At 32.4% G+C, this 25,328-nt stretch overlaps 1 protein-coding gene and 1 pseudogene across 1 annotated transcript; one reads left to right on the forward strand and one right to left on the reverse strand.

The window, feature by feature from the left end:
• Window positions 1–875: 875 nt before the first annotated feature.
• LOC145020736 (uncharacterized) lies at window positions 876–4,859 on the reverse strand. Its single transcript, XM_078976725.1, has 3 exons — window positions 1,693–4,859; window positions 1,523–1,610; window positions 876–1,420 (listed from the first exon to the last, which is right to left on the reverse strand). The coding sequence occupies exon 1, from the start codon at window positions 4,522–4,524 to the stop codon at window positions 1,768–1,770; it is 2,757 nt and encodes a 918-aa protein (XP_078832851.1). The 5' UTR covers window positions 4,525–4,859; the 3' UTR covers window positions 876–1,420; window positions 1,523–1,610; window positions 1,693–1,767.
• Window positions 4,860–21,114: 16,255 nt separating this feature from the next.
• LOC145020734 (pentatricopeptide repeat-containing protein At5g66520 pseudogene) lies at window positions 21,115–23,370 on the forward strand (annotated as a pseudogene).
• Window positions 23,371–25,328: the final 1,958 nt, after the last annotated feature.

Genomic DNA, 25,328 nt, shown 5'->3' on the forward strand with positions numbered 1-25,328 from the left:
ATTGATAAATTACTTACTACAAAATAATCACGTGTTACTTACAATACAATTGTTTATGAAGAAACTCCATTATCTACATACCGATTGACCTCTGTATTTTATAAGTGTATTTTATATATATATATATATATATATATATATATATATATATATATATATATATATATATATATATATATATATATATGAGTGTCTTAATATGTATAAGTGTGATGAAGAGTTGAATCTTGATATTTCTTACTAAGATCACGCACGACTATGTCATTTATATGATTGAAGACAATAATTATGCATATACACATGTTCGGCCATCTCTAGATCAATAATTTGACCATTATAGCGGTTCCCACCTGCGATTTGGAAGGAACATGTCATTCTGCATCGTTTGGCATCAACCCCGACATGTGGGCCCCTCTCACGCACCACAAGGGAGGGTGATCTGGCTGTCGGCAATACTAATTTTCCTGAATTTTCTGGTCAACTTCGAACTACCATAACTCTCTCATACTAGCTCGGATTTTAGCAAACTTTATATCCACGCGACCGTCTCAAAGTGAACTACAAGCTATCTTTAGACCATTTACACTAATTCATTATATATTTTCTGTTTTAACGCGGCAGATGTAAGGATATACATATTATTTTCTCAAAAATACTACCATTTCACTTCTTGAGTTCACCTTTTATGTGTTTAGACTAAATACATAATACTATAACACATACTTACATCATAAAACTTTATTTTATACATATCAACTAATCATATAAGATAATACACTTTCAAATTATATTATACAAAATATTTAGTTCGTTACATTAGATATAGTGAAAATACTAAATACATAAAAAAAATCAAATCAACCAAAATCCAAAATTGGACTTTTATAGCTCCTCACAAGGAGATTAAACCTTTACAAACATGTATTATGACATCACAACTTTTATATATACTTTTCATGAGGTCAAATGTACAAATATATTTTTTTTTACTTCAATAGTAATACAACTTATTCAAAAACTGTATTTGTATCTTCTCAAAAATAAAAATGTTTTGACCTTATAAGTCAAAAAAAGAACTTTATAACATTTGATGCATCAACAGCAGAAGATCAAAATCATGGGTGTAAGCTATTACTCAAATCTTTACAAAGCATGATTGAGCATCATGGCTAACAAATCTATGTATAAAGATGATAAATTCTCGTTGAATAACATCTAATGTGGCTTCTAAATGTATTTAAGAACTTGTTGGAATCATTGCTAAATGGATTTACTAAACCAGAAATCTGAGAAACTTGCTTCATGTGTCATAAATAGCAAGAAAAGCTCATTTTGATGCAAAAATAAAACATGATCATGCTTTTTATTTTGATTTGACACCAAGTTTTCTCTTGCCTTCTAGAAGCAAAATACTTGAATCCTGCAAAAAAAAAGATCAAATAAAGCTGATGAGATTGGCAAAAGATGTAATATTCACAAATCAATCAGAATCAAGAAAATCAATAACTTCAGTATTTACTACCTTCTAATGATCATGTTTTATCCGTAGGCCCCACGCTACCACATCTTTCCAAAAAAAAATCAGATGCTACAAATTTGGTGCAGGATTTCTGTAAAAAATTGACCACATAATTAGTCAATGCACTTTTAAAAATCATAAAACCAAGACACTGTAATTAACCAATTTTATACCTATTTCCATGGCTTGTTTGCACCTCATATTTATCTACAGAGGGCAAAGATGTCATTTTTCATGTAGAAAAAACTTCAACTAATTGTCTTCCCTCTATAAAGTTTCAATCTTTCAACAACCTCATGAATATCACAACTCCCATCAACTGCTGACAATTCTTTTGCCAACATTACATACGTCTGAAAATTAGGAACTCTGTTTTTTAATTCCATTATATGGATAAAACATAAGCAAGTGTCCACGTCAGCATCCTTAAAAACCCCATCAATCAAAACAGTCCACACAATCTCATCAGTGTCCCATTGTCTATCAAGCATGTCTTCAAATAACACACGAGCTTTACTCACTTGTCTTTCTTTACATAAAGCAGAAATAAGAACTTTATACGTTTTGATATCAGGTTCAAACCCTTTTACCTTAATCAAATCAAAAAACTCTAAAGCAGTTTCCACTTTTGAGTTTTTACAGAGTGTGTTTATGAGAGAGAGGTAAATATTTCGATCAGGATTCATGGAATTTTCTTCCATGTTCTTGAACAACTCAACTGCTTCTTTACTCTTTCCTTCTTTACACAAACCAATAATCATGGTGCTATAGGTGTCAACTGTGGGCCCACATCCGTATTCAGACATTTTAACTAAAAGATTAGTAAAGGTTGGATCTTTTTCATGTGGGCCCGTGTTTTTTTCAAAAAGCAACCGACTTTCTGCTTCTAACCCTTTTAACAAGACTTGAAAAGTTCTGTAATTCGGTTTGCATGCTTTATCAATCATCTTTTTATAAACTGAAAATGAATGACTTATTTGATTTAGTGACACATATCCATTGATCAATGAAGTATATGTCACGTAATCAGGAGTGATTCCTTTCTTCTCCATTTCTTCAAGTAATATTTCTGCTTCATTTGCTTTTCCTTCCAAACATAAGCCATAGATCAATGAACTATAAGTCAACAAATTTGGTGTGCAGTTTTTCTTTTCCATTTCTTGGAAAATCTTGAAAGCAAGATGAACACTACCATTTCTACACAACCCATCGATTAAAGTTGTGTAGGTAATCACATTTGGAATCACATCTTTTTCCACCATTTTCTCACATAATCTTTCAGCTTCATGTAATCGATTCCTTTTTGACAAACAAGATATGATTGCATTGTAGGTTTCAACCTCAGCCCTACAATTATCTGCTTCCATCTTTTCCAATAACACAATTGCAGATTCTACTTCCCCCTTTTTGCAATAACCGTTTATTAAAGTGGTATAATGGACTTTATTGGGTGTCAATTTTTGATTTACCATTTCATGAAAAAGATTCAAACCTCCATCAAGATCCCCTGTTTCACAAAACCCTGAAATAAGTTCACCATAAGTCCACTCATCTGGTTTACACCCGTTTGCTTTCATCAAACTCAATAACCTCATTGCATTCTTTAAATTATTCTGTTTCAAGAATCCGATAATTAGTGTGTTATATGAAACAACAGTTGGAAAAGGGCCTACTTTGGTCATTTTACTCAAAAGAACCATACCCTTTTGGAAATTCTTCATCAAACACAAAATGGTAATCATTTGATTGTATGTTTCGGTATTTGGCATACCATTTCTCTCCATCCAATCAAAGATCATAAACAAACCATCAAACCTTCTTATTTGACCTAACTCATATATCAAAGCATTATAAGTAACCACATTTGGAATCAAACCCTCTCTCAACATCTTATGGTAGAATCCAAGTGCCACCTCAGCTTGTCCTATACGAAACAAGCCACTGATAAGAGCTGTGTAGTTTTGCACATTTAGAACACAATTTGTTTTCGTCATCATAACTACAAGATCAATGGCCTTTTTTACTTGACCAAATGCACATAGTGAGGAAATTGGAACAGTGAATGTATAAACAGTGGGTTCGATGTTTTTGTCCATCATTTCTTTAAGCATGTCCAATGCCTCATCGATTCTTCCCTCTTTGCATAACCCGTTTATAAGATTTGTATATGTTGCTGAATTTGGTTCACAATCTTCTTTTATCATACGATCAAATACCCTAAAAGCAGTTTCTAAATCTCTATTCCTACAATAACCAAGAATCATAGAACTGAAGGTGAATACATCTGGATACAAATCATACTGACTCATCTGATCTAAGAAAGATTCTGCCTCTTGAACTTTACCCTTTTTACACAACATGTTAATCATGGTGTTGAATGTCAACAAATTAGGTTTAATCCCAGAACTCATCATCTGTGTAAAGAGATCCCTAGCAGCATCGACCATTTGGAACTTTCCCATCTGAATCAATAATGTGTTAGAGCTATATAAACTATAAGCAAGACCTTTACTTCTAAGTTCATTCAAGTAATCAACAACCCCCATAAGCTCTTCTTGTGTTCTACACTCTTTCACCATTAGAACCCTAATATGATCTGTATCTGCTAATCGGCCTTCACGAACTAACCTGGTTAACATCGCCTTGTAGGAACTCAAATCATGTTTATAAGAATAGTTCTTTGAGATCCAATAGAAGAATCGGATAACTACATCTATGTCTTTATGGGAACTTACAATTCTGGCAACATGGATATGCTGGAGTTTATGACTAACATGCTTGAGTTCTTTGTTTTCATACCAACGAGGATCACACAGGATTTTGGAAACGTTATTGACTAAATTAGGGTACGCAAACTTGTTATTCTCGGCAGAAATGTTGGGTAGGGATGAAAATTTGAGAAATGTGTGAGAACCCAGCAAGGGGCAGTGCTTTCGGAGATCAAATAGAGATTTGGGTTTAAAGGGTTTTACCATTTCGTGATGGAAGATTGAGAATTCATTCATGAGCTGGCTGCTGCTGATATTGAGAAATTATCAGCAGTTGCATTGATGAAAATCGATTCAGGTACCGATTTTTCAAGCAAATGGTAACGGTGGCATGATTTGATGCGAGAACGTGGTCACTTGAAGACCATGTCTAAAGAAATTGGGTGGTAGAATAGATGGGCGAACAAAAATTGGGAATCGAATGCGAGATATACCTGAAATAGATAATTTTCTTTATCTTTTCTTCTCGTAATTCTTGCCTTCACGGCTGGTAAAACCCAATGACCTAGGGTTTATTACGGAATTAGGGCAGACGATGGCCCGGTATCTGGCTAGTTCGCTTGTTTGGGATGTTCTAGTTTTCTAATGCAACAAATTAGGACAAGTGTAGAAGAAATAAAAACCCTAAAGATTTTCTAAAAAAATGATTTTACCTTTAACAATTTTTTTTGAAGAAATAAAAACCCTAAAGATTTTCTAAAAAAAAATGATTTTACCTTTAACAATTTTTTTTTTGTTGGGTTAATGAATTATAAAGGTATTGAATTTTGGTCTTTGTTCACATTAAGGTAATCATGTTTTTTTCGTATATATTTAATCATTGAACTAGCGGTAACATTACCTTATTATGAGCAGGTCAAATAAGTATACTAGTCAAATGTGTACGAAAAAAACATGGTTACCTAAATATGGACAAAAACCAAAGTTCCTTATCCATTTTGATAATATTATGTTATTTATGTTAATTGCATGTAGTTATAAGATCCATTGATGTGATATGAAATTGGGTTGTCCGATCTTTATGTTTGAGGAAATGGTAAGTCTTGGGCCAACCCAATTTAGTCCCAACTATTTATGGGTTAGGTTGTATACGCTTAAGGGGTTAGGTTGTATGTGATTTAAAGACCTAGCAACACAACTTAGCTCATGACTAGTCGAGATTGAACTGGGTTAGACTAAGCCTAACCTAATTGTTCATTGACTGTCGGAGCCTGATCCCAGGGCACATTCCCTGAAACGTTTATTTTCCAATATTACCAAAATGGGTAAGGAACTTTGGTTTTTGTCCATATTTAGGTAACTATATTTTTTTCGTACACATTTGATCAATAAATTTGTGTGGCATGTTCATAATAGGGTAATATTAGCGTAATTACAAGTCATGTTACCCTATTTTGAACATGTAAAACAAATTTAATGGTCAAATGTGAACGAAAAAAACATAGTTACCTAAATATAAACAAAGATCAAAGTTTGTTACCTTTTTATGTCATTAACCCTTTTTTGTTACGTTATAACTAGAAGTTTGTAAGATGTTTGCTATTAAAATCATTTAACAGGTTTTGCACACTCTACTTGATTACCACGTTATATGGTTACCTCATTGACAACTAACTATTGTACATGGCTTACGTGGCTTTTCACACAAACAGCTTGTGTGTCTACCCTCTCGCCCCATACCTTTTATCTTCTCTACCGACTCTTTATCTTCTCCATTTACAGAAGCGAAATCCTTTTCCTTTCCGTATGTAACACTCTGACAAATTAACATTAAATACACCCATTTTTTACAAACTATTGTGTACATCTATATTAATATGTAACATACAAGAAGTTATCATAAAATCTTGTATACAAACAAACATCCAACGATCAAAACGGATATTACAATTCTTTTATAGCAAAACGCAAAACTATACAAGCTACTTAATAGCATTTATCTCTTTGTTACGACACATCAACAAACAATAGGCAAGCTACAAAAGCTTAATGAGTAACCTTGACAATGAGAATACGTAATATCCACAAATCAGACATATTAATTAAACCAACAATTCATAATATGTTTTGCCACGATGGCTCGCCACAACAAATAGGTCTTGCTATGAGGGCTCACCACGACCAATGAATCTCGCCTTTAACTCTTTTCTCACTACAAATTTCATTTACATCCATCATAAGTATATATGCTTAATTATATGTTCCTAGCAACTTTTTCTAAGTTAGGTTTTAGCCCACCATCCTAGAATTAGACCTGACAAACATGTCGTATCGTGTTAAGACATTAAACAGGGTTGAAAGGGCTTGACCCTAACCCGAACCGTTTAATTATCGTATCGTGTTGTGTCAACCCGTTTAATTTCGTATTGGTTTTTCGTTTCGGGTTTCAGGTTTCAGGTTAAGATATAGACCTTGTAAATATGTTGTGTCATGTCTGCTTGAAATATTTTAAAGGTTGGAAAGTAGGAGTTATGGATGCAATAATGAAAAAGTGAAACATTGGAGTTAGGAGATGGAATGAAAAAAAAAATTAGTAAGTTTAGAAGGCAAAATTAGTGTATTGGGTGGAGAGGGAAATGTTGGGAGAGGGGTGACACATTTTGTCTCTTATGGTTTTTATAAAAAAATTTAGCCCTTTTTATAAAAGTCTTGCATTTTTATAAAAGTATAGTGTAACAAGAGAACTTTGTAAGGTTTAATAACTAACAAAAATATTGTTATTTAATATTACTAACAATAATATTAAAACCTTATAATTTGATTATTTCTCAATTTGTTATATAAAATATGAGTGTTAAATCTTGATAACTTTCGTTTTCTTGATGTATGATGTAACATCCCAAATTTTCCAAATAACCTTTTCATTTTTAGATAACTAAAACATTCTCATAAATATGAAATCTCAATAACAACTGTTTTCAAAATCCATAACATCAAATATTTTACATATATAATAGTGTCCCAAAATAAAATCGTCGAAGAGAATGCACGTCGCGCCATCAAGTCGGATCCTTTCCCTTAGACTTTGAAGTACCTGAAACAAACAACAAGTTGTAAGCTAATGTTCAGTGAGTTCCCTAGAACATACCCCACACAATCCACATAATTACGTAATCCATAATAGCTCTATAAGCTACACTTAATACATAAGTCATGCATAAAAACATATTAATTTAGTCCTTTATTTCTAGTTGTATAAGCCCGAAAACAAGATGTTAAGGAAATCGTAGTCAAAATTTACAAAATCATAATCAAACCGACAAGTTTTTATCAGGAGAATATAAAAAACTTCAAAATCGCAGGTAATGAAAATTCATCATTCTCATCACTCCAACCCATACAATTAGTTATTTTGTTAAAAAATAAACATTCACCGATTTAAAATTAAAAAAAAAAAAAAAAAAACTAAAAACATTTCATTAAAAAATGGTAAAGTACTACAAATGTTAAATAATTCATAAAATGACAATTTAAATTCTAAGACAATAATAAAAATCCTAAAACGATAATTAAAAGCCTAAAATGAAATTCTACGCCCCCGATCATAAAGCGTTGAATTTGGTGAGCACCAAATTCAACATCCCTACTTTTTTCCTCTGATGAAAGAAAAGAGTCACATATTTTTTTCCTCTGATTTTATCTTGATCGCTCATATCTTATCAATTATGAGTGTCATACTCATTTCCTTGGTAGCTTCCATGAGCCGCAATTGATCAACTATGTATCACTTTCTCTCATTCACCTCTTCTTTGTTTTGATGGGTAAGGCCAACGATATTCGGTGAAGAGCTCTGTTAGTTCGAGAGGTTGTGATGATGCTGATGTCACTGTCTTCCTTTTTCGTCGCCTTCTTGGCAGTGCGTCAGCATGAATCGTTTTAGACTCGACGTTGAAATCAGATGGAAATTATGCATCCAGAGAGGTTGTGTAACTATTGAAGTCATTTTTTTGGTCCTTTTGGATGGAGACCGAGGACTCTCACCATATTTCTTGACATGTAACAATTATTCGTGGAATTTAAAAATATCCTATGCCGCCTCGTATGGAAAAGCTTTCATTTTATAACGTTTGCAATATTCATTTTGTGTCAACTTTAAAATATCGACCACGGATCTTCAGCTCACACAACTATTCATCTTTTAGGTGAAGATGCAACTGAATTTGTTAACTTTCTCTTGCAATTCCTTCTATTTGGAACCCACTTGATGTTTTGATCGATATGAACACCATTGCTAAAGTGTCCAAGATCTTGCTTCTAAAAAGAATATGCTCTTTGTTGATTTCCACTTTCCATGTCTTTCGAAATGTCGACATAAGCCTTCGTCAACGTCACTTCTTCATTTTCGGACCATTTTTTATTTTGATGTTTTTTTATAATTTCATAAGGTGTTGGAGGTGGGTTTGGGTTCGTTTCTTGATTCTTCAGATTCTTGCTTTTAAACATCATGAAATTGTGATGTTATAAGAGTGGAATATTAGAACCAAGGGACATATTAAAACCAAAATTATCTTGAGATAGTCAAAATTAGTATACACATGTTGCATCACTAGTTAGTAGTAATAGTAGTCAGGTATATTGAGGTTGATATGATCGACATTGAGGATGATTTAAAATTTGAATTTCGAAAATTGCATTTATCATTAGTATACATAAATTCAATATCCTTTGCAAAACAACATAACTGCTAAAATAATGGACGTTAAGATGGCATTTAAATCCATCAAAATCAAAATCCATTTGAAATACAAATTCACCATCCATTCAAATTTCCACACATAAAAAAAATCCAAAAATCCAAAAACATCACTTTTTATAAAATCTACCCTAATCCGACATTTATCTAATTCTTGTTTTCGTAACTGTTTTTTCTGGATCCGGATAGGCTTTTGATTACTAGCTTAGATACGTCATTAGTCAATGAGAACTGATTTGTACACAACAAAATTTTATCATCCATAACATTTTTTTTTTATAATTAGACAAGTTTACCATTTCCTTTATTGTACCTCACTTTAAACTTTACCCCCTATCACTAAAAATTATACCTTTTTGTCCTAAAAATTTTTTGTCACGTATAAACTTAAAAAATATATACAACTATATATATATATATATATATATATATATATATATATATATATATATATATATATATATATCACTTAGTAGTAATTCTTAAAATCAAAACTTTGTTATATGCCCAAATTTTACCAAAAAAATCTAATCAAGCAAGCGTCCAATAAGAAATCTAAACAACCTTTCAAATCTCACAACTAGAAATTTTTGGTGCCTTGTAAGTGTTGGATTAGTGTCTAAGTCCATAACTATTTTGGTATGTACTTGACCCGATGGTGCATGGTCCTTTTGGGTTGCCTTCACCAAAGCAACTTGATTGGAGAAATGAATAAAGAAAGAGAGGATAATATGATTTATTAATATGTTATAAGAATAATATATTAAAGGAGAAATCATATTTGTTTAATTAATATTGGTCAATAATTAATTAAGAATTAGTTTTGTGATCAAATGTAATTAATTAAACTAGAGGGGTTGATTTGTAATTATGTGATAGTTACAAAATAAGGTAAAGATTATCTTATTTATATGGTGGACGAATTTAAGGTTGGAAAGCCTTAGAATTCGAGTATGATAAGGATTCAAGGATTATCTTATTGGTTGCTTAATGGATAATCAACTAGATAAGGATAATGACTGAAACCCTATCTCTACACCTATATAAACACCCCTAGGGTCATGAATTCGTGTATCCCTTCCCAAGAGGTCCTAGATACGAATTCTAACCTCTCACCTCTCTCTTTATACCTTCTCCATTTGCTTATGGTGTTTGTAAACCATTAGAGGAGTGACACTTGTGACTCTAAGCATTCCAAAGTTAATCCAAGGTGGAGTTGTGATTGTTATTGCTATATAACAATCAAGGTATGTTCTTAAACCTAATTATATGTTAATGTCGATTTCCATATGTTAGAATTAGGGTTTATAGTCTTGGATTCAAAGCATGTACAATAGAGAAACCTAGATCCAAGCATTAGGGTTTGTATGAGAACATAGGATGTCTTATGACCAAAACCCATCAGTGGTATCAGAGCCTAGCTTGGTTTCAATTGTATTGATGCATTGTATAACTGAAAAATTCGATTTTTTGGATTGTGGAAGCTGGACTCGCCGAGTCCATGGCTGAACTCGCCGAGTCCATGCAGACTCGACGAGTCCATGCCTGACTCGACGAGTCAACTCGTTAGATAATGCTTATCTCGGGATTTCTTGCTGTTTTTGCATATGGATAGTTACCTTATCACGTTAGATCAATATAAATCCGATTTTATGATATATATATGACTATATTCTTGATCTAATTAAAGATAATTATCAATTAACAAGATAATTGTTTCCTTATAAGATAATTGATTAATTATTTTGAGTAAATTGATAAATTGTTTTGCAAGAAATCATTAAACAAATCAAATATGGATAATTATGTAACTAAATGTTAGTTTAGATTATTTGTTATTTGATCCTTGTTGTTATGAAAGGTTTCATATTTTCCCCTTTAGGTTTTATAGTTTAAATTTGAACCCAAAAGTTTTGGAGTTTTGAAATCTAAATAGTTAAAACCCTAATGTTTTGAAAAAGGTTTCAAAATCTGCCCTCAAGTTTTGGAATTTAAAAGTTGATTAAAAGGTTTAATTAGAAATGTTAAATTCTAAAACTCTAGTAATGTTTTGAAAAGTTCAAATCACACCTTTATGGTTTTATTAATTAATTAAAGAGTATAATTAAAAGAGGTTTAATAAATCCATAAAAGTTTAGGTTAACAATTTAATTGAATTAAAAGTGTAATTATTAAAGTTAACCACATAGTATTTTAAAAGTATAAAATACACCCTATACTATATATAAGATTAAAAGTCTAACATTATATATATATATATATATATATATATATATATATATATATATATGTATGAGTAAAAGTCAGTCTTACCGTTAGTAGGCCTCATTCACGAAGCTGGTCTATAAGGGGTGTTTAAGGAAATTGCCTATAAAATGGCGATTGAATGGGTATCCACTCTTACCCACCGCACTCTTGACTAGTGGAGGGTCGTTAGCCGAACGGGTAGGATAGGACGAAACCTTCCATTATAAGTATAATGAAATACCAAGTAACTAAATGTTTTTCAAATTCCCAATCTTAGTTACTTAGGCAAAAGTGAATCGATGCAATTCCATGAAATTACACTTTGTGCCCTTGCGAAGACGTTAGTGGAGCGTGTGTGGTTTACCGGCACACTAAATGGTTCTAAGCAAAGGTAGCAAAGGGTGACTCAATGTTTATCATAGTTCGGTGGAGCGTGTGTGGTTTACCGGCACATCGAATAAGTGATTGTAACATGTGAGGGCACCATGTAGTTTGCATGGTTATTCACACCCGCTTTGTGATCCTCGGCATCCCAGTCACAAACTAGAGGGGCATATCGAGATTTAAACATGCCATTGAAATGTTTAATGAATCTCAAAGGATCTAGGAGTTCTCATAGATTTAAAACTTAAATTTCTTTTTCGTTTTTCATGGTGGAAACTAGTGAATCGTCATGCACTTACCTTCAAATGTTCTGCAATTTGGGTTACGGCATCCCTCTCCCGAGTTATAGGATATTGTGTTGGGTCCTAGCCTTGGAATTTCATTTGGGTGATTTACCAAGGACTCAATCAATCAACTAACTTGAATTCGTTTTTCTCCCGATGTCAAAGTTTGACAACTATGGTCTTCTCAAATCCCGTGGAACAAGCATTCCACATGAAGATGATATTCCACGATTCGATCAAGGAACAAGAAATCATGCTTCACTTCCTCCTCCTCCTCCAATTATTCTCCCTAACCCACAAGATTGTAAAATTGAAAAGTTCAATATCACTCAAGCCCTTTTGGCAAGTAAACATAAAGAGGGCAAGTCGGTGTGTGCACACGTCTTAGGGATGAAGTCACACATTGATAGGTTAAGAATGATGGGATCCGTTGTCAGTGAAGAGATGGATGTTGATTGGGTTCTTCAATCACTTCCTAACTCATATAGTGAGTTCGTAAGAGAGTACTATATGATGAACCGCGACGTGACCCTTATAGATCTCACCTATATGCTTATTGTTGCTGAATCAGCAATGGTTTGGCGTAATAGAAAAGCAAAGTTGATTGGTGAATCTGCCTTCAAGACCTCTATAGATATAGACAATGGCAATGAAAGACATGCAATGATCGAAAAGTTTGATCATAAGAGAAAGGCGATGTCTGAAGTAGTTCCATGTGTTGTTCCAAAGGAGTCAATTTGCTTTTATTACCAAGAGAAGGGGCATTGGAGACGAAGCTGCCCTATTTACCTAAGAGATCTAAGAGATGGGAGAGTCAAAAGTATGACTACGCTTTAGGTAAGAATCCACTATCTAACTCCATTAAGTTCCTATTCATTGATTCTTAATACATGATGTGATAAGATTACATTTGAATGTTTTGAAGGATCGGTGAAAAGAAAGGAAGCTTGATAAGAGAGCAAGATGAATCTAATCACAAGAGATGGATCTCGATCTCATGGACTTGATGAGTGGATTGTTAGAAATTTTCTTTTTACATAGTTTTCAATAGATTTTGCATTGTAAGGACAAATGTTTTTCCGCTGCTTTTATAAATAAAATAAATTTTGTTTGACTTATTTATTTATTTGTTTACTTCCTTGCAATGAAATCGTTATGTGAAAATTGATGTTTGCATATTTCTACAACGAATGGATATGATTCTTAGTTATGTTATTTATGGAAATGTCGAGAATTTACCAAATAGGGAGAGTTTCTCATCGCCCAAGTTTCAATTGGACAGAAACTTGGAATCATGCAACGTGGATGCACGATGAATGAGAAATTACATATTTGGAAATTAGACTAACTCATTGACAAAGTGTCAAGTGAAGGACTAGGAGATCGAGTACACAAAGTTGTGTGTTGATCAATTTCACCATAAGAGTAACAAAGATATTCGTCATGATTTACTAAAGGCTTAGTAAATATGATTACACTTACAAGATTAAGTGTAATTTTGAATGGATTAAAGGGTTTAGATCAATAGCAAAACGAATAAGAAGAATCAAGTAGGCAGAAAGATAAGAGTTTCTCCATTCTAAGAAGAAGGGATAGTAGCTTTTATGCTTTATGATAGGTCCTAATGATTAAGAACCATATCTCAATTGATCCTCTACTGAGTCTTGGTACAATTGTATGTCCAAGAAGAGGAATCAAAGATTGAAGAAATGGTCAAATCAAGAAGTCAATCATACTTCGTTCCAAAACAAGTCTTAAAGTCAAGATTGTGACATTGAGTGAATAGTATTAAGAAGGTTTATAACATTCATCAATTGTGGAAAGTTGTAATGTCTTGGATAAGACAAAGACCAACTAAGACCAAAATTATGAAGTGTTTTGTTTTGATATAAGCTACACTAACTCTTGAATATTTGTTTGTCAAGAAATGTTTTGATAAGAGAATCGTATATGTCAAGGAGTCAGTGGGAGTCTTAATAGTCTTGAAAAGTTTCAAGAACAAATCAAATAAGCCTTATCGATCATCACTAGCACACGAGTTGAGGTTTACAACCTATCGTGAAGATATTATTTTGTTTCTGTGCCAATCCAATCGAGTTAATTATGCATGTGAGTCCTATGAGTTCTCATTTGAATGCATAAAAGGCAAGGACCTTGATCAATGGAAAGTACATTGATAGGAAAAGGTGAACTACTTAACTACTTGGAAGACGTGGTGGGCAGTTGTGCTACCATAAGGCAAGAAATCAAGATTAAGAAAGTTCGATCCACATGAGTTTGAATTTGTCGTAAACTTTGGTTTTTAACAAATTTCCATGGATAAAAACACATACACCGTTTAAATCTAAGTGTCATAAGATTTCCTCCTTCACGAAAATGATTGTGAGAAAATGCTTTCACTAAGAAAGATTTTAAATGATAGTGATTGTAAAATTGCATTCTCGAATTCGATCATGGTTACAGCATCCCTTTCCATAATTTGAATTGTGAGGTTTGGCAATTAGTCTTAATTGTTAAGACACACATATGAACTATCTAAGGCAAAAGTGTATAAGTTCAAGAAGTCTTGATAAAAGATTATCAAAACACTAAGTATTAGAAACATGAACTTAAGAAATTCAATAAGTATTGTTTTTCTGAAAGTTAAGATGTTTATGAATACATGTCGAAGCTAGTGGGAGGATAAGTGTTATGTTTTATAATAATCATCATGATAGTGGGAGCATAAATGTTATGATTGTATGATTATTAAGGCAAGTATTGCATAGTTGGTAATATTAATTATAGAAAACAAGAGTCATACTTTGCAAAGTTGTAAGAGTTGAAAGGTTGTTTTGCTATAATTAAGGGAGAGAATATTATGCTTCATTTCAAATCTAAAGGATTAGGTTGTGGAATGTTAATAAATTTAGTCAAAGGTACATAGTGTGTTCTTAAAATTTCGATTATGATTACGGCATTCCTCTTCACAATTCGAATTTTGAGAACATAGCAAATAAAACATTGTGCATCATGTCCCATACGCTTCGGGTATAGGATTGATTGCAGATGCTTTAATGTTATGACCATTCTAAAATTTTCCAAATGTCTAGCGCATTGAGAGGGAAAAGGGACTAGAATCGGTTTTGACTAAAATAATTAAACAACTATCAAAGGACAATCCAAAGTTCGACGAGGATTGGTCGCTTGTGAGTAGTTGGAAGTATAGTATTGGAAATTATGGAAATGTTTCCATATTGGATGGACCATATCGACATTATTACGAATAGATAAGATTCTATTAAGAAATTAGTTGTCATATGGAAAATATGGAAGCGTGTCCATATTGGGAAGTAAATATTGAAAATCTATGACTAGATTAGAAACCTTTATACAAAAGGATGTTCAAAGGAATGTGCTTTGAGTGAGAGACATCGTATCTAAGGAATTGTCTTGTAAAAATCTCCGATAGAGGACTTTGTAATATCATTGGCAATAGTCTTTGAGACGTTGGTGCAGTGACATTACAAAAGGATCGTTGCATAAAGTGTTAGAATCTAGTATATTCTATAAGTAACAAGAATTTGATATTCTTACACTTAAGAAAATGGATTTGGAGTTGTGAAATGAGAATGATTGGAAATGTGTTCAATTTGTCTATTTCACAAAAGTAAGAACCATAGGTAAACATTGTGTGCATGCTAGGAGCATGGGACAAGTGTAATGATTCAAGTAAAAGGTTGATTACCCGAAACGACAAATAATGAGTAATCGATATGGTGATAAATAAAATGTGTTTTGTTTATACTCAAAGGTTTGAGGCCATATAGGATTAGTATTATTCTTGTGCTTCACCTTGCATGTTTTGACTTCCAGAATAATTGAGTTTATTAAGAATAATCGAATTATTCAAACGGGCTACAGTCGTTCATATGTTGGAAGTAGATATGAATGAAGATTGTCGTGAATTGGTGTGTGGATTGTCTAAAAGAGTATTAGACATAAGCAAATGTTTGCTGCAACGTTCATGAGTGCTTATGAATATGAATTTGAGCATTGGATTAAACCCACGCTCACTTGGATCACTATCTCGAGTCATTAGTGAGACGATAACATCTTATATTCTTGAAACCGAGATGTGTGAGTTGTATCTTGCTGATCGGTTGCACATTGATAATATGTAAACGCACCAGTAACTTGGTGTTATAAAACATATTGTTGTGTGTAATTCGGTGAGTGAGTGCAAGCGAGCATTGTATCAAAGTTTATCTGTTCCTTTTATCCAAAGTAGGATAAAAGCGATATCTTTGGGCCCCTCGATGGTTTAGTGATGACATACGTAAATGCTCGGTCGGGCTAGGGCTAATTTGATTTGTTCAATTAGTCTATCGTCATAAATCGGAAATCGAGATATAGTACAAAGAGAATGATTTGAAATCATATCTCATACGATATCTAGAATGGAGGAATATATGGTCCCTTATCTAAGGACACGCGTATCTGATATGATCAGAGTTGACAGCGGCTTTGGAAAGCTACGATTGCAGATCAGGATCTGAAGTCATACGCAGAATAGTTGTTAGACTTATCCAAGTGGGAGACTGTTGGATTAGTGTCTAAGTCCATAACTATTTTGGTATGTACTTGACCCGATGGTGCATGGTCCTTTTGGGTTGCCTTCACCAAAGCAACTTGATTGGAGAAATTAATAAAGAAAGAGAGGATAATATGATTTATTAATATGTTATAAGAATAATATATTAAAGGAGAAATCATATTTGTTTAATTAATATTAGTCAATAATTAATTAAGAATTAATTAAGAATTAGTTTTGTGATCAAATGTAATTAATTAAACTAGAGGGGTTGATTTGTAATTATGTGATAGTTACAAAATAAGGTAAGGATTATCTTATTTATATGGTGGAAGAATTTAAGGTTGGAAAGCCTTAGAATTCGAGTATGATAAGGATTCAAGGATTATCTTATTGGTTGCTTAATGGATAATCAACTAGATAAGGATAATGACTGAAACCCTATCTCTACACCTATATAAACACCCCTAGGGTCATGAATTCGTGTATCCCTTCCCAAGAGGTTCTAGATACGAATTCTAACCTCTCACCTCTCTCTTTATACCTTCTCCATTTGCTTATGGTGTTTGTAAACCATTAGAGGAGTGACACTTGTGACTCTAAGCATTCCAAAGTCAATCCAAGGTGGAGTTGTGATTGTTATTGCTATATAACAATCAAGGTATGTTCTTAAACCTAATTATATGTTAATGTCGATTTCCATATGTTAGAATTAGGGTTTATAGTCTTGGATTCAAAGCATGTACAATAGAGAAACCTAGATCCAAGCATTAGGGTTTGTATGAGCACATAGGATGTCTTATGACCAAAACCCATCAGTAAGTACAACACTTATGTCAATTATGAATCAAAAACATGAAATCATGCATGATGCTTACTCTATGACAACAAAATTTCAATCAAACACTTCATACAAGTGCTGCAAATAGTCAACAAACATATGGAAACCTTAGAAATTCTTGTTTAAGTCCATTTTGGATTAGAATTTCCTTATTGGGCCCAATGGACCAATAAGCTTCCAATTGGAATATCATGGGCTCTAATTGGACCTACTTTCATTTATTTTAATATTTTGGGCCATACTGGGCCTAGAATTTATATTTAAAAGGACCATATTGGGCCATAACAAAACTAAATAGCCCTAATGGGCCATAAAAATTTATACTTTGATGTATATTGGACCTATATCTTGGATTTAATCACTCAAGGCCCAAAACTCTCTCCTCTCTTATCCATTTTCGGCCCAAGCCCAAAGGAAAAGAGGAGTTGACTTATTAGTGCCATCTCATTTTTACATGGAAATTATCCATGCAAATAACCCAAATCTCCATGCAACCATCTTATCAATCCTCTCTCTTCTCTCCTCTCTTCTTGCTATCGGTCGAAACCAAACATACACACACACACACTTTATTCAAAAATTCTCTCAAAGAAACTCTCTCCCTATTCTCTCCAAATTTTTCGAGATCTAAGAGGTGTTCAAGGGATTTCTTCCATAAAAATCATCATTCAAGGTAAGTTGGTGCTTAAATCTATGATCTAACTACTTCTTTTCATCAAAAAATCATCTCTTAATCCATTTTAATTCATGATCTTGCATCTTAGAACCCACTAAGTTCGAGATCCATACAAGGAACTTGCTAGGGCCGAAAATAGCACCAAACTTCTCCAAATCTTCTTCAAAACCGATCCACAACTCAAGGTGAGTTTCGTACCCCCTTCTTTTTGGTTTTTATGAGTTTTATGTGGGGAGAATACAAGTAAATGTGTAGATCTATGTGTAAATGTATGTTAGGTGTGATTTGATGCATGTATGTGTGTGATATCATGTGTTTGTGATGAATATGTTCTCCAAAAAGTGTGTAAAAACCGAGATCTAAAACATGAGGAAGGAAATAAACATAACTTAAACTATTTTACACTAATCAAGTCAAGAAAAATAGTTTATATGGTTAGGATGAACATACTTGAACATAAAACCCATTTTTGGGCATAAAATGTCAAAAATACAAAACTTAGGGGCCAAACCGACAAATTATAATTTTTGGAGGGTCAAAAGGGTCCAAACAGTTTCTATAATAATTTTTCTGAACAACAACATTGTTGAGAGGCTTAAAATGTAAAATTTGAATTTAATGGGCTAAATTTGGGCTTTTCGGCCCAATAAGCTTCAAAATGCGAGATTTCTAAGTTTGAGGGGCTGAAAATGCAACTTTCTGTAAAACAGTGGATTTGAAGTGTAATAAAACTATTCCAATGGTCAAAAATGCTTTTCAAATTCAAAAAGGATAAAAAATGTAAAAATTTTCTATTTTGGGCCAAAACTATCAAAGTTGCGAAATTAAGGGTTTTAACCGAGAAAACATCATTCTGGAAGGACTAAAGCTGTTTACAAAATAAATTTGGGCTAAAAATGTCTTTTCAACAAGTTTATGATACAAAAGTGTCAAAATAATGTTCTAAGGACTAAAACGAAATTTTTTTATATAAAAGACTAAAAGTGCTATTTTTATAAAAGAAAGGTTGTGAAAAGGTAAAAATCTTACTTTTAAACAAACTAATGCATTAAGACAAAATACAAGATTCACAACTACCGACGAAACGTAAAAACAAATACACTCTCACAACCAATATCGTTACAAAACGAATTGATTCGGTCTCGAATCAGTAAAAAAACAAAAATCAATAAACCATAGTATTTCAATAAACACGTGATAACTACGAGGAGTCAACATTCAAACTTTGGGCTTGAAAGTTTCAAATCGTGCTTGTTGGGCCTTGCTAGCCCAATAACATGATCTTTGGGCCCGAAGGGAACGCACTTACATGTTAATGGGCCTTCTATGACCCAATTACATGTAAAAGGACTTTCAATAGCTCTATTGTGCCATTGGGCCCTAATGGTCCATTAGTACTGCTAGTGAGGTCGAGAAGTTAAATGCGAGTTGGGCCAAGTGCCTTTCGCATTCCCGATAGCCTTGAATAACTTATGGAAATAAAGGGGGCTTCGTACCCTCCTTTCTCCTCGATTGTTGGGCTTATGAGAAATCGAATAAACAAATTCGTGGGGTAAATCAAGAGAAGTCAGGGTAGTTGGATTAAATGAGTAGTACGGACGACGCCTTAAGGATCGTTCGTAATTTGTAGTTATAAACTAGTCATTTTCATTAATGTGTGATTGTAACAACTCACAAAACTTAATTAATCCAATGTCACATGGGTAATAAAAAACAATCGTCGTATCGGTATAACAGTAAACAAGACATGTAATTTACGTATTGGGAAAACATCAGGTTTTCCCGGGGAGTTCAACATTTTAACCTATGAGATGTATACAAAGTTAAACAATTATACATGTTTTCAAAATCGACAAGCATATTTACGGATCTTCACACTTTTTCTATAAAAAATACTCTTTTCAGAAAATATCGGATTTTTTGGGTTTGCAATCTTCACAAAAATCATTTTTCCATAACATTACTTATGAACTCACCAACATTTCATATGTTGATGGTTTTTCAAAATAACTCGTATTCTCAGGTAACAGGTAAGCCGAAGAATAAGCACCAAGTTATGTCATGGTGTTTTGCTTAGATTTCTTATCGAACGGTTTATGTTATGAAATTGTAATGACTAAAACAATGTAATAGATGTAAACAATAACAGTTGTACTATTTCAATGCATGGTGATGAATGATGTTATGATTCATGTATAATCATTGTGATGATATATTCAATTTAAGTCACAAGAGCCCTCGGATGTTTCCGCCGTTCGGTTCGGGGGTGTGACACTAATAGATATACGTTTAAATCGATTAAGCTGTTTTCACCATCCACTTTATTGCATATCATATGTGATAATTCCACAAACTCAAATCTTGAAGGATCTCATTTCGTGGAAGTTATTCCTCTTTTTCTTTTTTTGATTTTGGAGGTCTTCCTTTTAGTCCTTAAATCATGGCTCGTTGTAGAAAATATTAAGAAGTATATTAGTTATGAACAATGGTGATTCCAACATTTTTTTTGGTTTGGGGTACTTTTTAATTTTTTCAAAAACATAAAAGGTTTTACAAGTAAAATTAAAATAATTAAAATATTTATATATAAAATTTTTAGCCATTGAGGTCATGTGCCCCCCTTCCTAAAGGCTTACATCCACCACTAGTTATGAATATTTAAAAACTACAACCGACACTTGTAACACATAAATCCAAAGTACGAGATTAACCCAACAACAATTACATATAGAAAATCGAGATGTAAATAATTGCTAGCCAATAACTTGATGCATATAAGGTGATCAAACTATTGTGTTACCTAATATTTGTCTTCTTCAATCAGAGATTTATCGTCAGCTTCACATTCCTCTTGTCAAAAAACAACTGAAAATAAATTGATATTTGGAAAATTAATAACAAATATTGTTTGGTACCTTTGCGTTTCTTTGAAAAGAGGCAACATATTTCTCATTGACCCAAAAAAAAGTAGGGGAAAATAGCAACATACTTATGTGTTATAAGTTATAACCCTTTGATTTTTACCATAATAGAATAGCAACAGGAGGGGTAAAACCGTAAAATGTAAAATAGAGGAAAGGATATAATTGTCCAGTCATTAAAAAATGTAGTGGCAACTGGCAAACGGCACCCTTTTAGTCAATCCATCTAAAAGGAAATCCAAGTTTCGGCGGCAAATCCAAACAATTGTCTTCACTGCTCTGCGAAATTTTCTATTATCAGTCGATCAATAACAACAGAGTTCTTGGTTTTAAGTAATTATCCATCACACAAGACCTACAACTGTTGTTAATTTCCACTTGCCTTTCAGAATGCTCCAAGTCACAGCTTCTGGTTCTCTTCAACCATCATCAAACCCGTATCCTTTCCAAATCTGTAGAACCCCAATTGAACCTGCTCAATTACACGCTGTATCACTCAAAACAGCAACTTTTCATGATCCTTTGATATCTTCTCGCCTTATATCTCTCTATACCCACTCTAAATGCAACAGTCTTGATCATGTCCGATCCGTGTTCGACCAAATTCAAGAACCAACATTGCATTCTTGGAACACCCTCATCAAATCCTACGTCGAAAATCAGCGGTCACAGGAATCCCTCTTAATGTTTCTTGAATTTATGTCACGGTCGGGTTTAATGCCTGATGTTTTTACTCTGCCTTGTGTGATCAAAGCGTGTGGAAGATTAATGGCAACAAAAGAAGGGGAGCAGATTCATGGGTTGATTTTGAAAATCGGGTTTAGGGATGAAGTATTCGTTCAGAGCAGTTTGGTCAGCATGTATTCCAAATTCAAAGATATTAATTCCGCACGGAAGGTGTTCGATGGAATGACTGAAAAAGATTTGGTTTCATGGAACTCCTTGATGGATGGGTATGTAAAATCTGGTAACATTGAACTTGCAAAGGAGTTGTTCGATGAGATGACAGAAAGAGATGTCGTCTCATGGACTGTGATGGTTGACGGACTCTCCAAACATGGCAAAGTTGGTGATGCCCGAAAGGTGTTCGATGAAATGCCAAGCAGAAACTTACCATCCTGGAACGCAATGATTAATGGGTATATGAAAGCAGGCGACTTTCTTTCCGCCCGTAGCTTGTTTGATCAAATGGAAGACAAAGATATAATCACATGGAACTCAATGATAGCAGGGTATGAATGCAATGGAAGATTTTCAGAAGCTTTAAAGTTGTTCACCCAACTTCTAAATTCAGGTTATATACCCACTACTAGTACTTTAGTCAGCACTCTATCTGCTATCTCCTATTTAGCTCTCCTCACAAAGGGAAGATGGGTTCATTCCTATATAGTAAAAAATACTCATAAATTAGATGGTATACTCGGTACTTCATTAATAGAAACATATTGCAAATGTGGAAGCATCGAGAGTGCTTTAAAGATATTCAAATCTATACACAACAAAAAGTTAGCTCATTGGACTGCTATAATAGTAGGTCTAGGAACCCATGGACAAGCTAACCATGCTCTTGAATTATTTCAAGAAATGCTAAAAGTCAACATCATCCCTAATGGTATAACATTCATTGGTGTATTGAACGCGTGTAATCATGCGGGTTTGGTCAAAGATGGTCAAAGATTCTTTGATATGATGGTAAACGATTATAAAATCGAACCTACAATCGAACACTACGGTTGTCTTGTGGATATCTTTTGTCGTGCGGGTTGTCTTGAAGAAGCTAAAAATGTGATAGAATCAATGCCAATGAAACCAAACAAGATAGTTTGGATGAGTTTGCTTAGCGCTTCAAGAATCTATAAAAATGTTGAAATTGGGGAATATGCGGGACACCATGTGAAACAAATCGATCCAAAATGTATTGAAAGTTACCTCCTTTTGTCTAACATGTATGCCACAACTAATAATTGGGACAAAGTGTCGCACATTAGAGAAACAATGAGGAAAATGGGATTGAAAAAAGATCCGGGGTGTAGCTTTATCGAATTTGAAAATGGTGTTCATGAGTTTATTGTGGGAGATAGATCACACCCACAAAGTAATGAAATATACAATAAGTTGAGTGAGATTAGGGAGAGATTGAAAATTGTGGGACATGTACCCGATAAATCCCAAGTTTTGCTTCATATTGAAGGGGACAATGAGAAGGAGATTGAATTGGAAAGCCATAGTGAGAGGTTAGCAATTGCTTTTGGATTAATTAATTATAAACCCGGGATTCCAATTCGGATAGTGAAGAATCTTCGTGTTTGTAATGATTGTCACTCGGTTACAAAGCTTTTATCCAAGATTTATGATCGTGAAATTATTGTTAGGGATAATAATCGTTATCATCATTTCAAAAATGGTTCATGTTCTTGTATGGATTATTGGTGAAAACTTGTGAAGTTGAGTTGAAGTTACATGATTTGACTTTGTAAAAGTAATTTAATATTTTAACTAGATTATAGCCCGCGTTAAACGCGGGAAACGCATAAAAAATCATATAATCGTTTATAGATATTGTATAATGATTATAAAAAAATATATGGTTATTGGTATTATTGAAATATGTAGAAAATACATTGAAAACGATAATATATATATATATATATATATATATATATATATATATATATATATATATATATATAATCATTGAAAGATCTCTTTGTAGACATCATTTTTTGTTTTATTAGTTGAACGATTTTCCTCGTCTTATATAGTTATGATATTTATATATTTATAAGCATTTTAATTAGACGTTCATTGCATAATAATGTTACCTAATTTAAACATATATTGACAATCAATATACCGTTTTTTCTATTGCATTAAATATTAACAACTATTTCATTTATTCAAATAAAGTTATGTAATATAATTTATAAAATGTTAAATTTTATATAGATTTAATTTTAGTATATCATCAATGGAGATTCTTTTATAAATCATGATTGGTTTATTTGAAATAGATTATAAATATAAATGCTAGCTTTTATGTTTGTTCTTATTTATTTAGTGTTCGCAAAAATTTTGCATTAGTTTTGACGCAACTTTGAATAATTTTAGTATATCAATTTAATTTGATATATCTGTCAATTATATGAAATATCAAATAATGACATTTCATTACTATTGTGATAATTTAGTTTATATATTATATTTTCACTAATCTTAACAGTCTTATTTTTTCTAATAACCGTAATGTTTTTACTAAATGTACTTTTTACAAATCTCCTAATATCTTATAATTTTAATCTTACTTTATAATTTTTCATAACTATGTTATTTTTAAGATTGACTGCTTTAATAATGTTTTTTTTTCCCAATCTATTCAATTTTATATTTCATTGTACAACATTATCGTTTGTATGTATTCTGAAATTTCACTTTAAAAATGTTTAATGTTTACACCTTGATGTTAATTTTTTTAATAAACTCATGTAATAATTATAGAATATATATCTCATTTTAATTAACATTTACTTCCTTTATTATATCAAATTTCTCATTAAATGGATATACTTTTGGAAAATAATAATTATAATAGGGCAGCATTATCTAAAACGTAAATGTTTGATATACTTTTGGAGAAAAAAAATCAGGATCATTAAAAAAAATTTATATAAAGAAAATACAAATTTAAATTTGTTGAAATTATGGATGAAATTACTGACGAAAATTTATTTTGGAAGGATTTGTATTTTGTAAGGTATAATAATATTACAAAATTTGAAATATCTATATTTGTTGTGTAAATTAATAAATTTTATTGTTACTATACGAAGATAAAAAAGTAGGTTGATATGATATATAAAAACATAATAATTTCAATGATATTTTAAAATCATACCAAAATTAACCAGATTCTTATGACATAAAAATTAAAAAAAAAAATCATAATCATCTCTAATATATAAAAGTAACATTTTCGTAATTAATATCAGTTACCAGGATAGTTAATTTTTGTTTTGTTAAAGGTACCTAATACCTTTTCATGTTTATTTGAAAAGTTTCAGAAAAGTAGTTAACTGATTTCATGTAATTTGTGACAAAGAAAATCGAAATATATGAATACATACATTTGATATAGGAACAAAAAATGATCGAAAAATATATAAAAAGCGAAAGAAGATACTAACCTTCTAGCGCACAAGAGCGAATGTTAATAGCAGAGAATGATGATGGAAATTATAAGCAATATTAATGATGTTGTAGGAGAATGTTTGAAAAAAAGAAATTATTGAAAATAAATGTGAGTCGCGGATTCAATGATGAATCGTATATTTATGTGATAATTTGAATATGATTTTTCGGTATTAATGATTTCCTAATAAAAAAAGATTTTATATTACTGGTTTACTAATATAAACGGATTTATAT

The sequence above is a fragment of the Lactuca saligna genome, unplaced genomic scaffold, assembly GCF_052625555.1.
Source record: "Lactuca saligna cultivar CGN05327 unplaced genomic scaffold, ASM5262555v1 scaffold_20, whole genome shotgun sequence".
Lineage (NCBI taxonomy): Eukaryota > Viridiplantae > Streptophyta > Magnoliopsida > Asterales > Asteraceae > Lactuca > Lactuca saligna.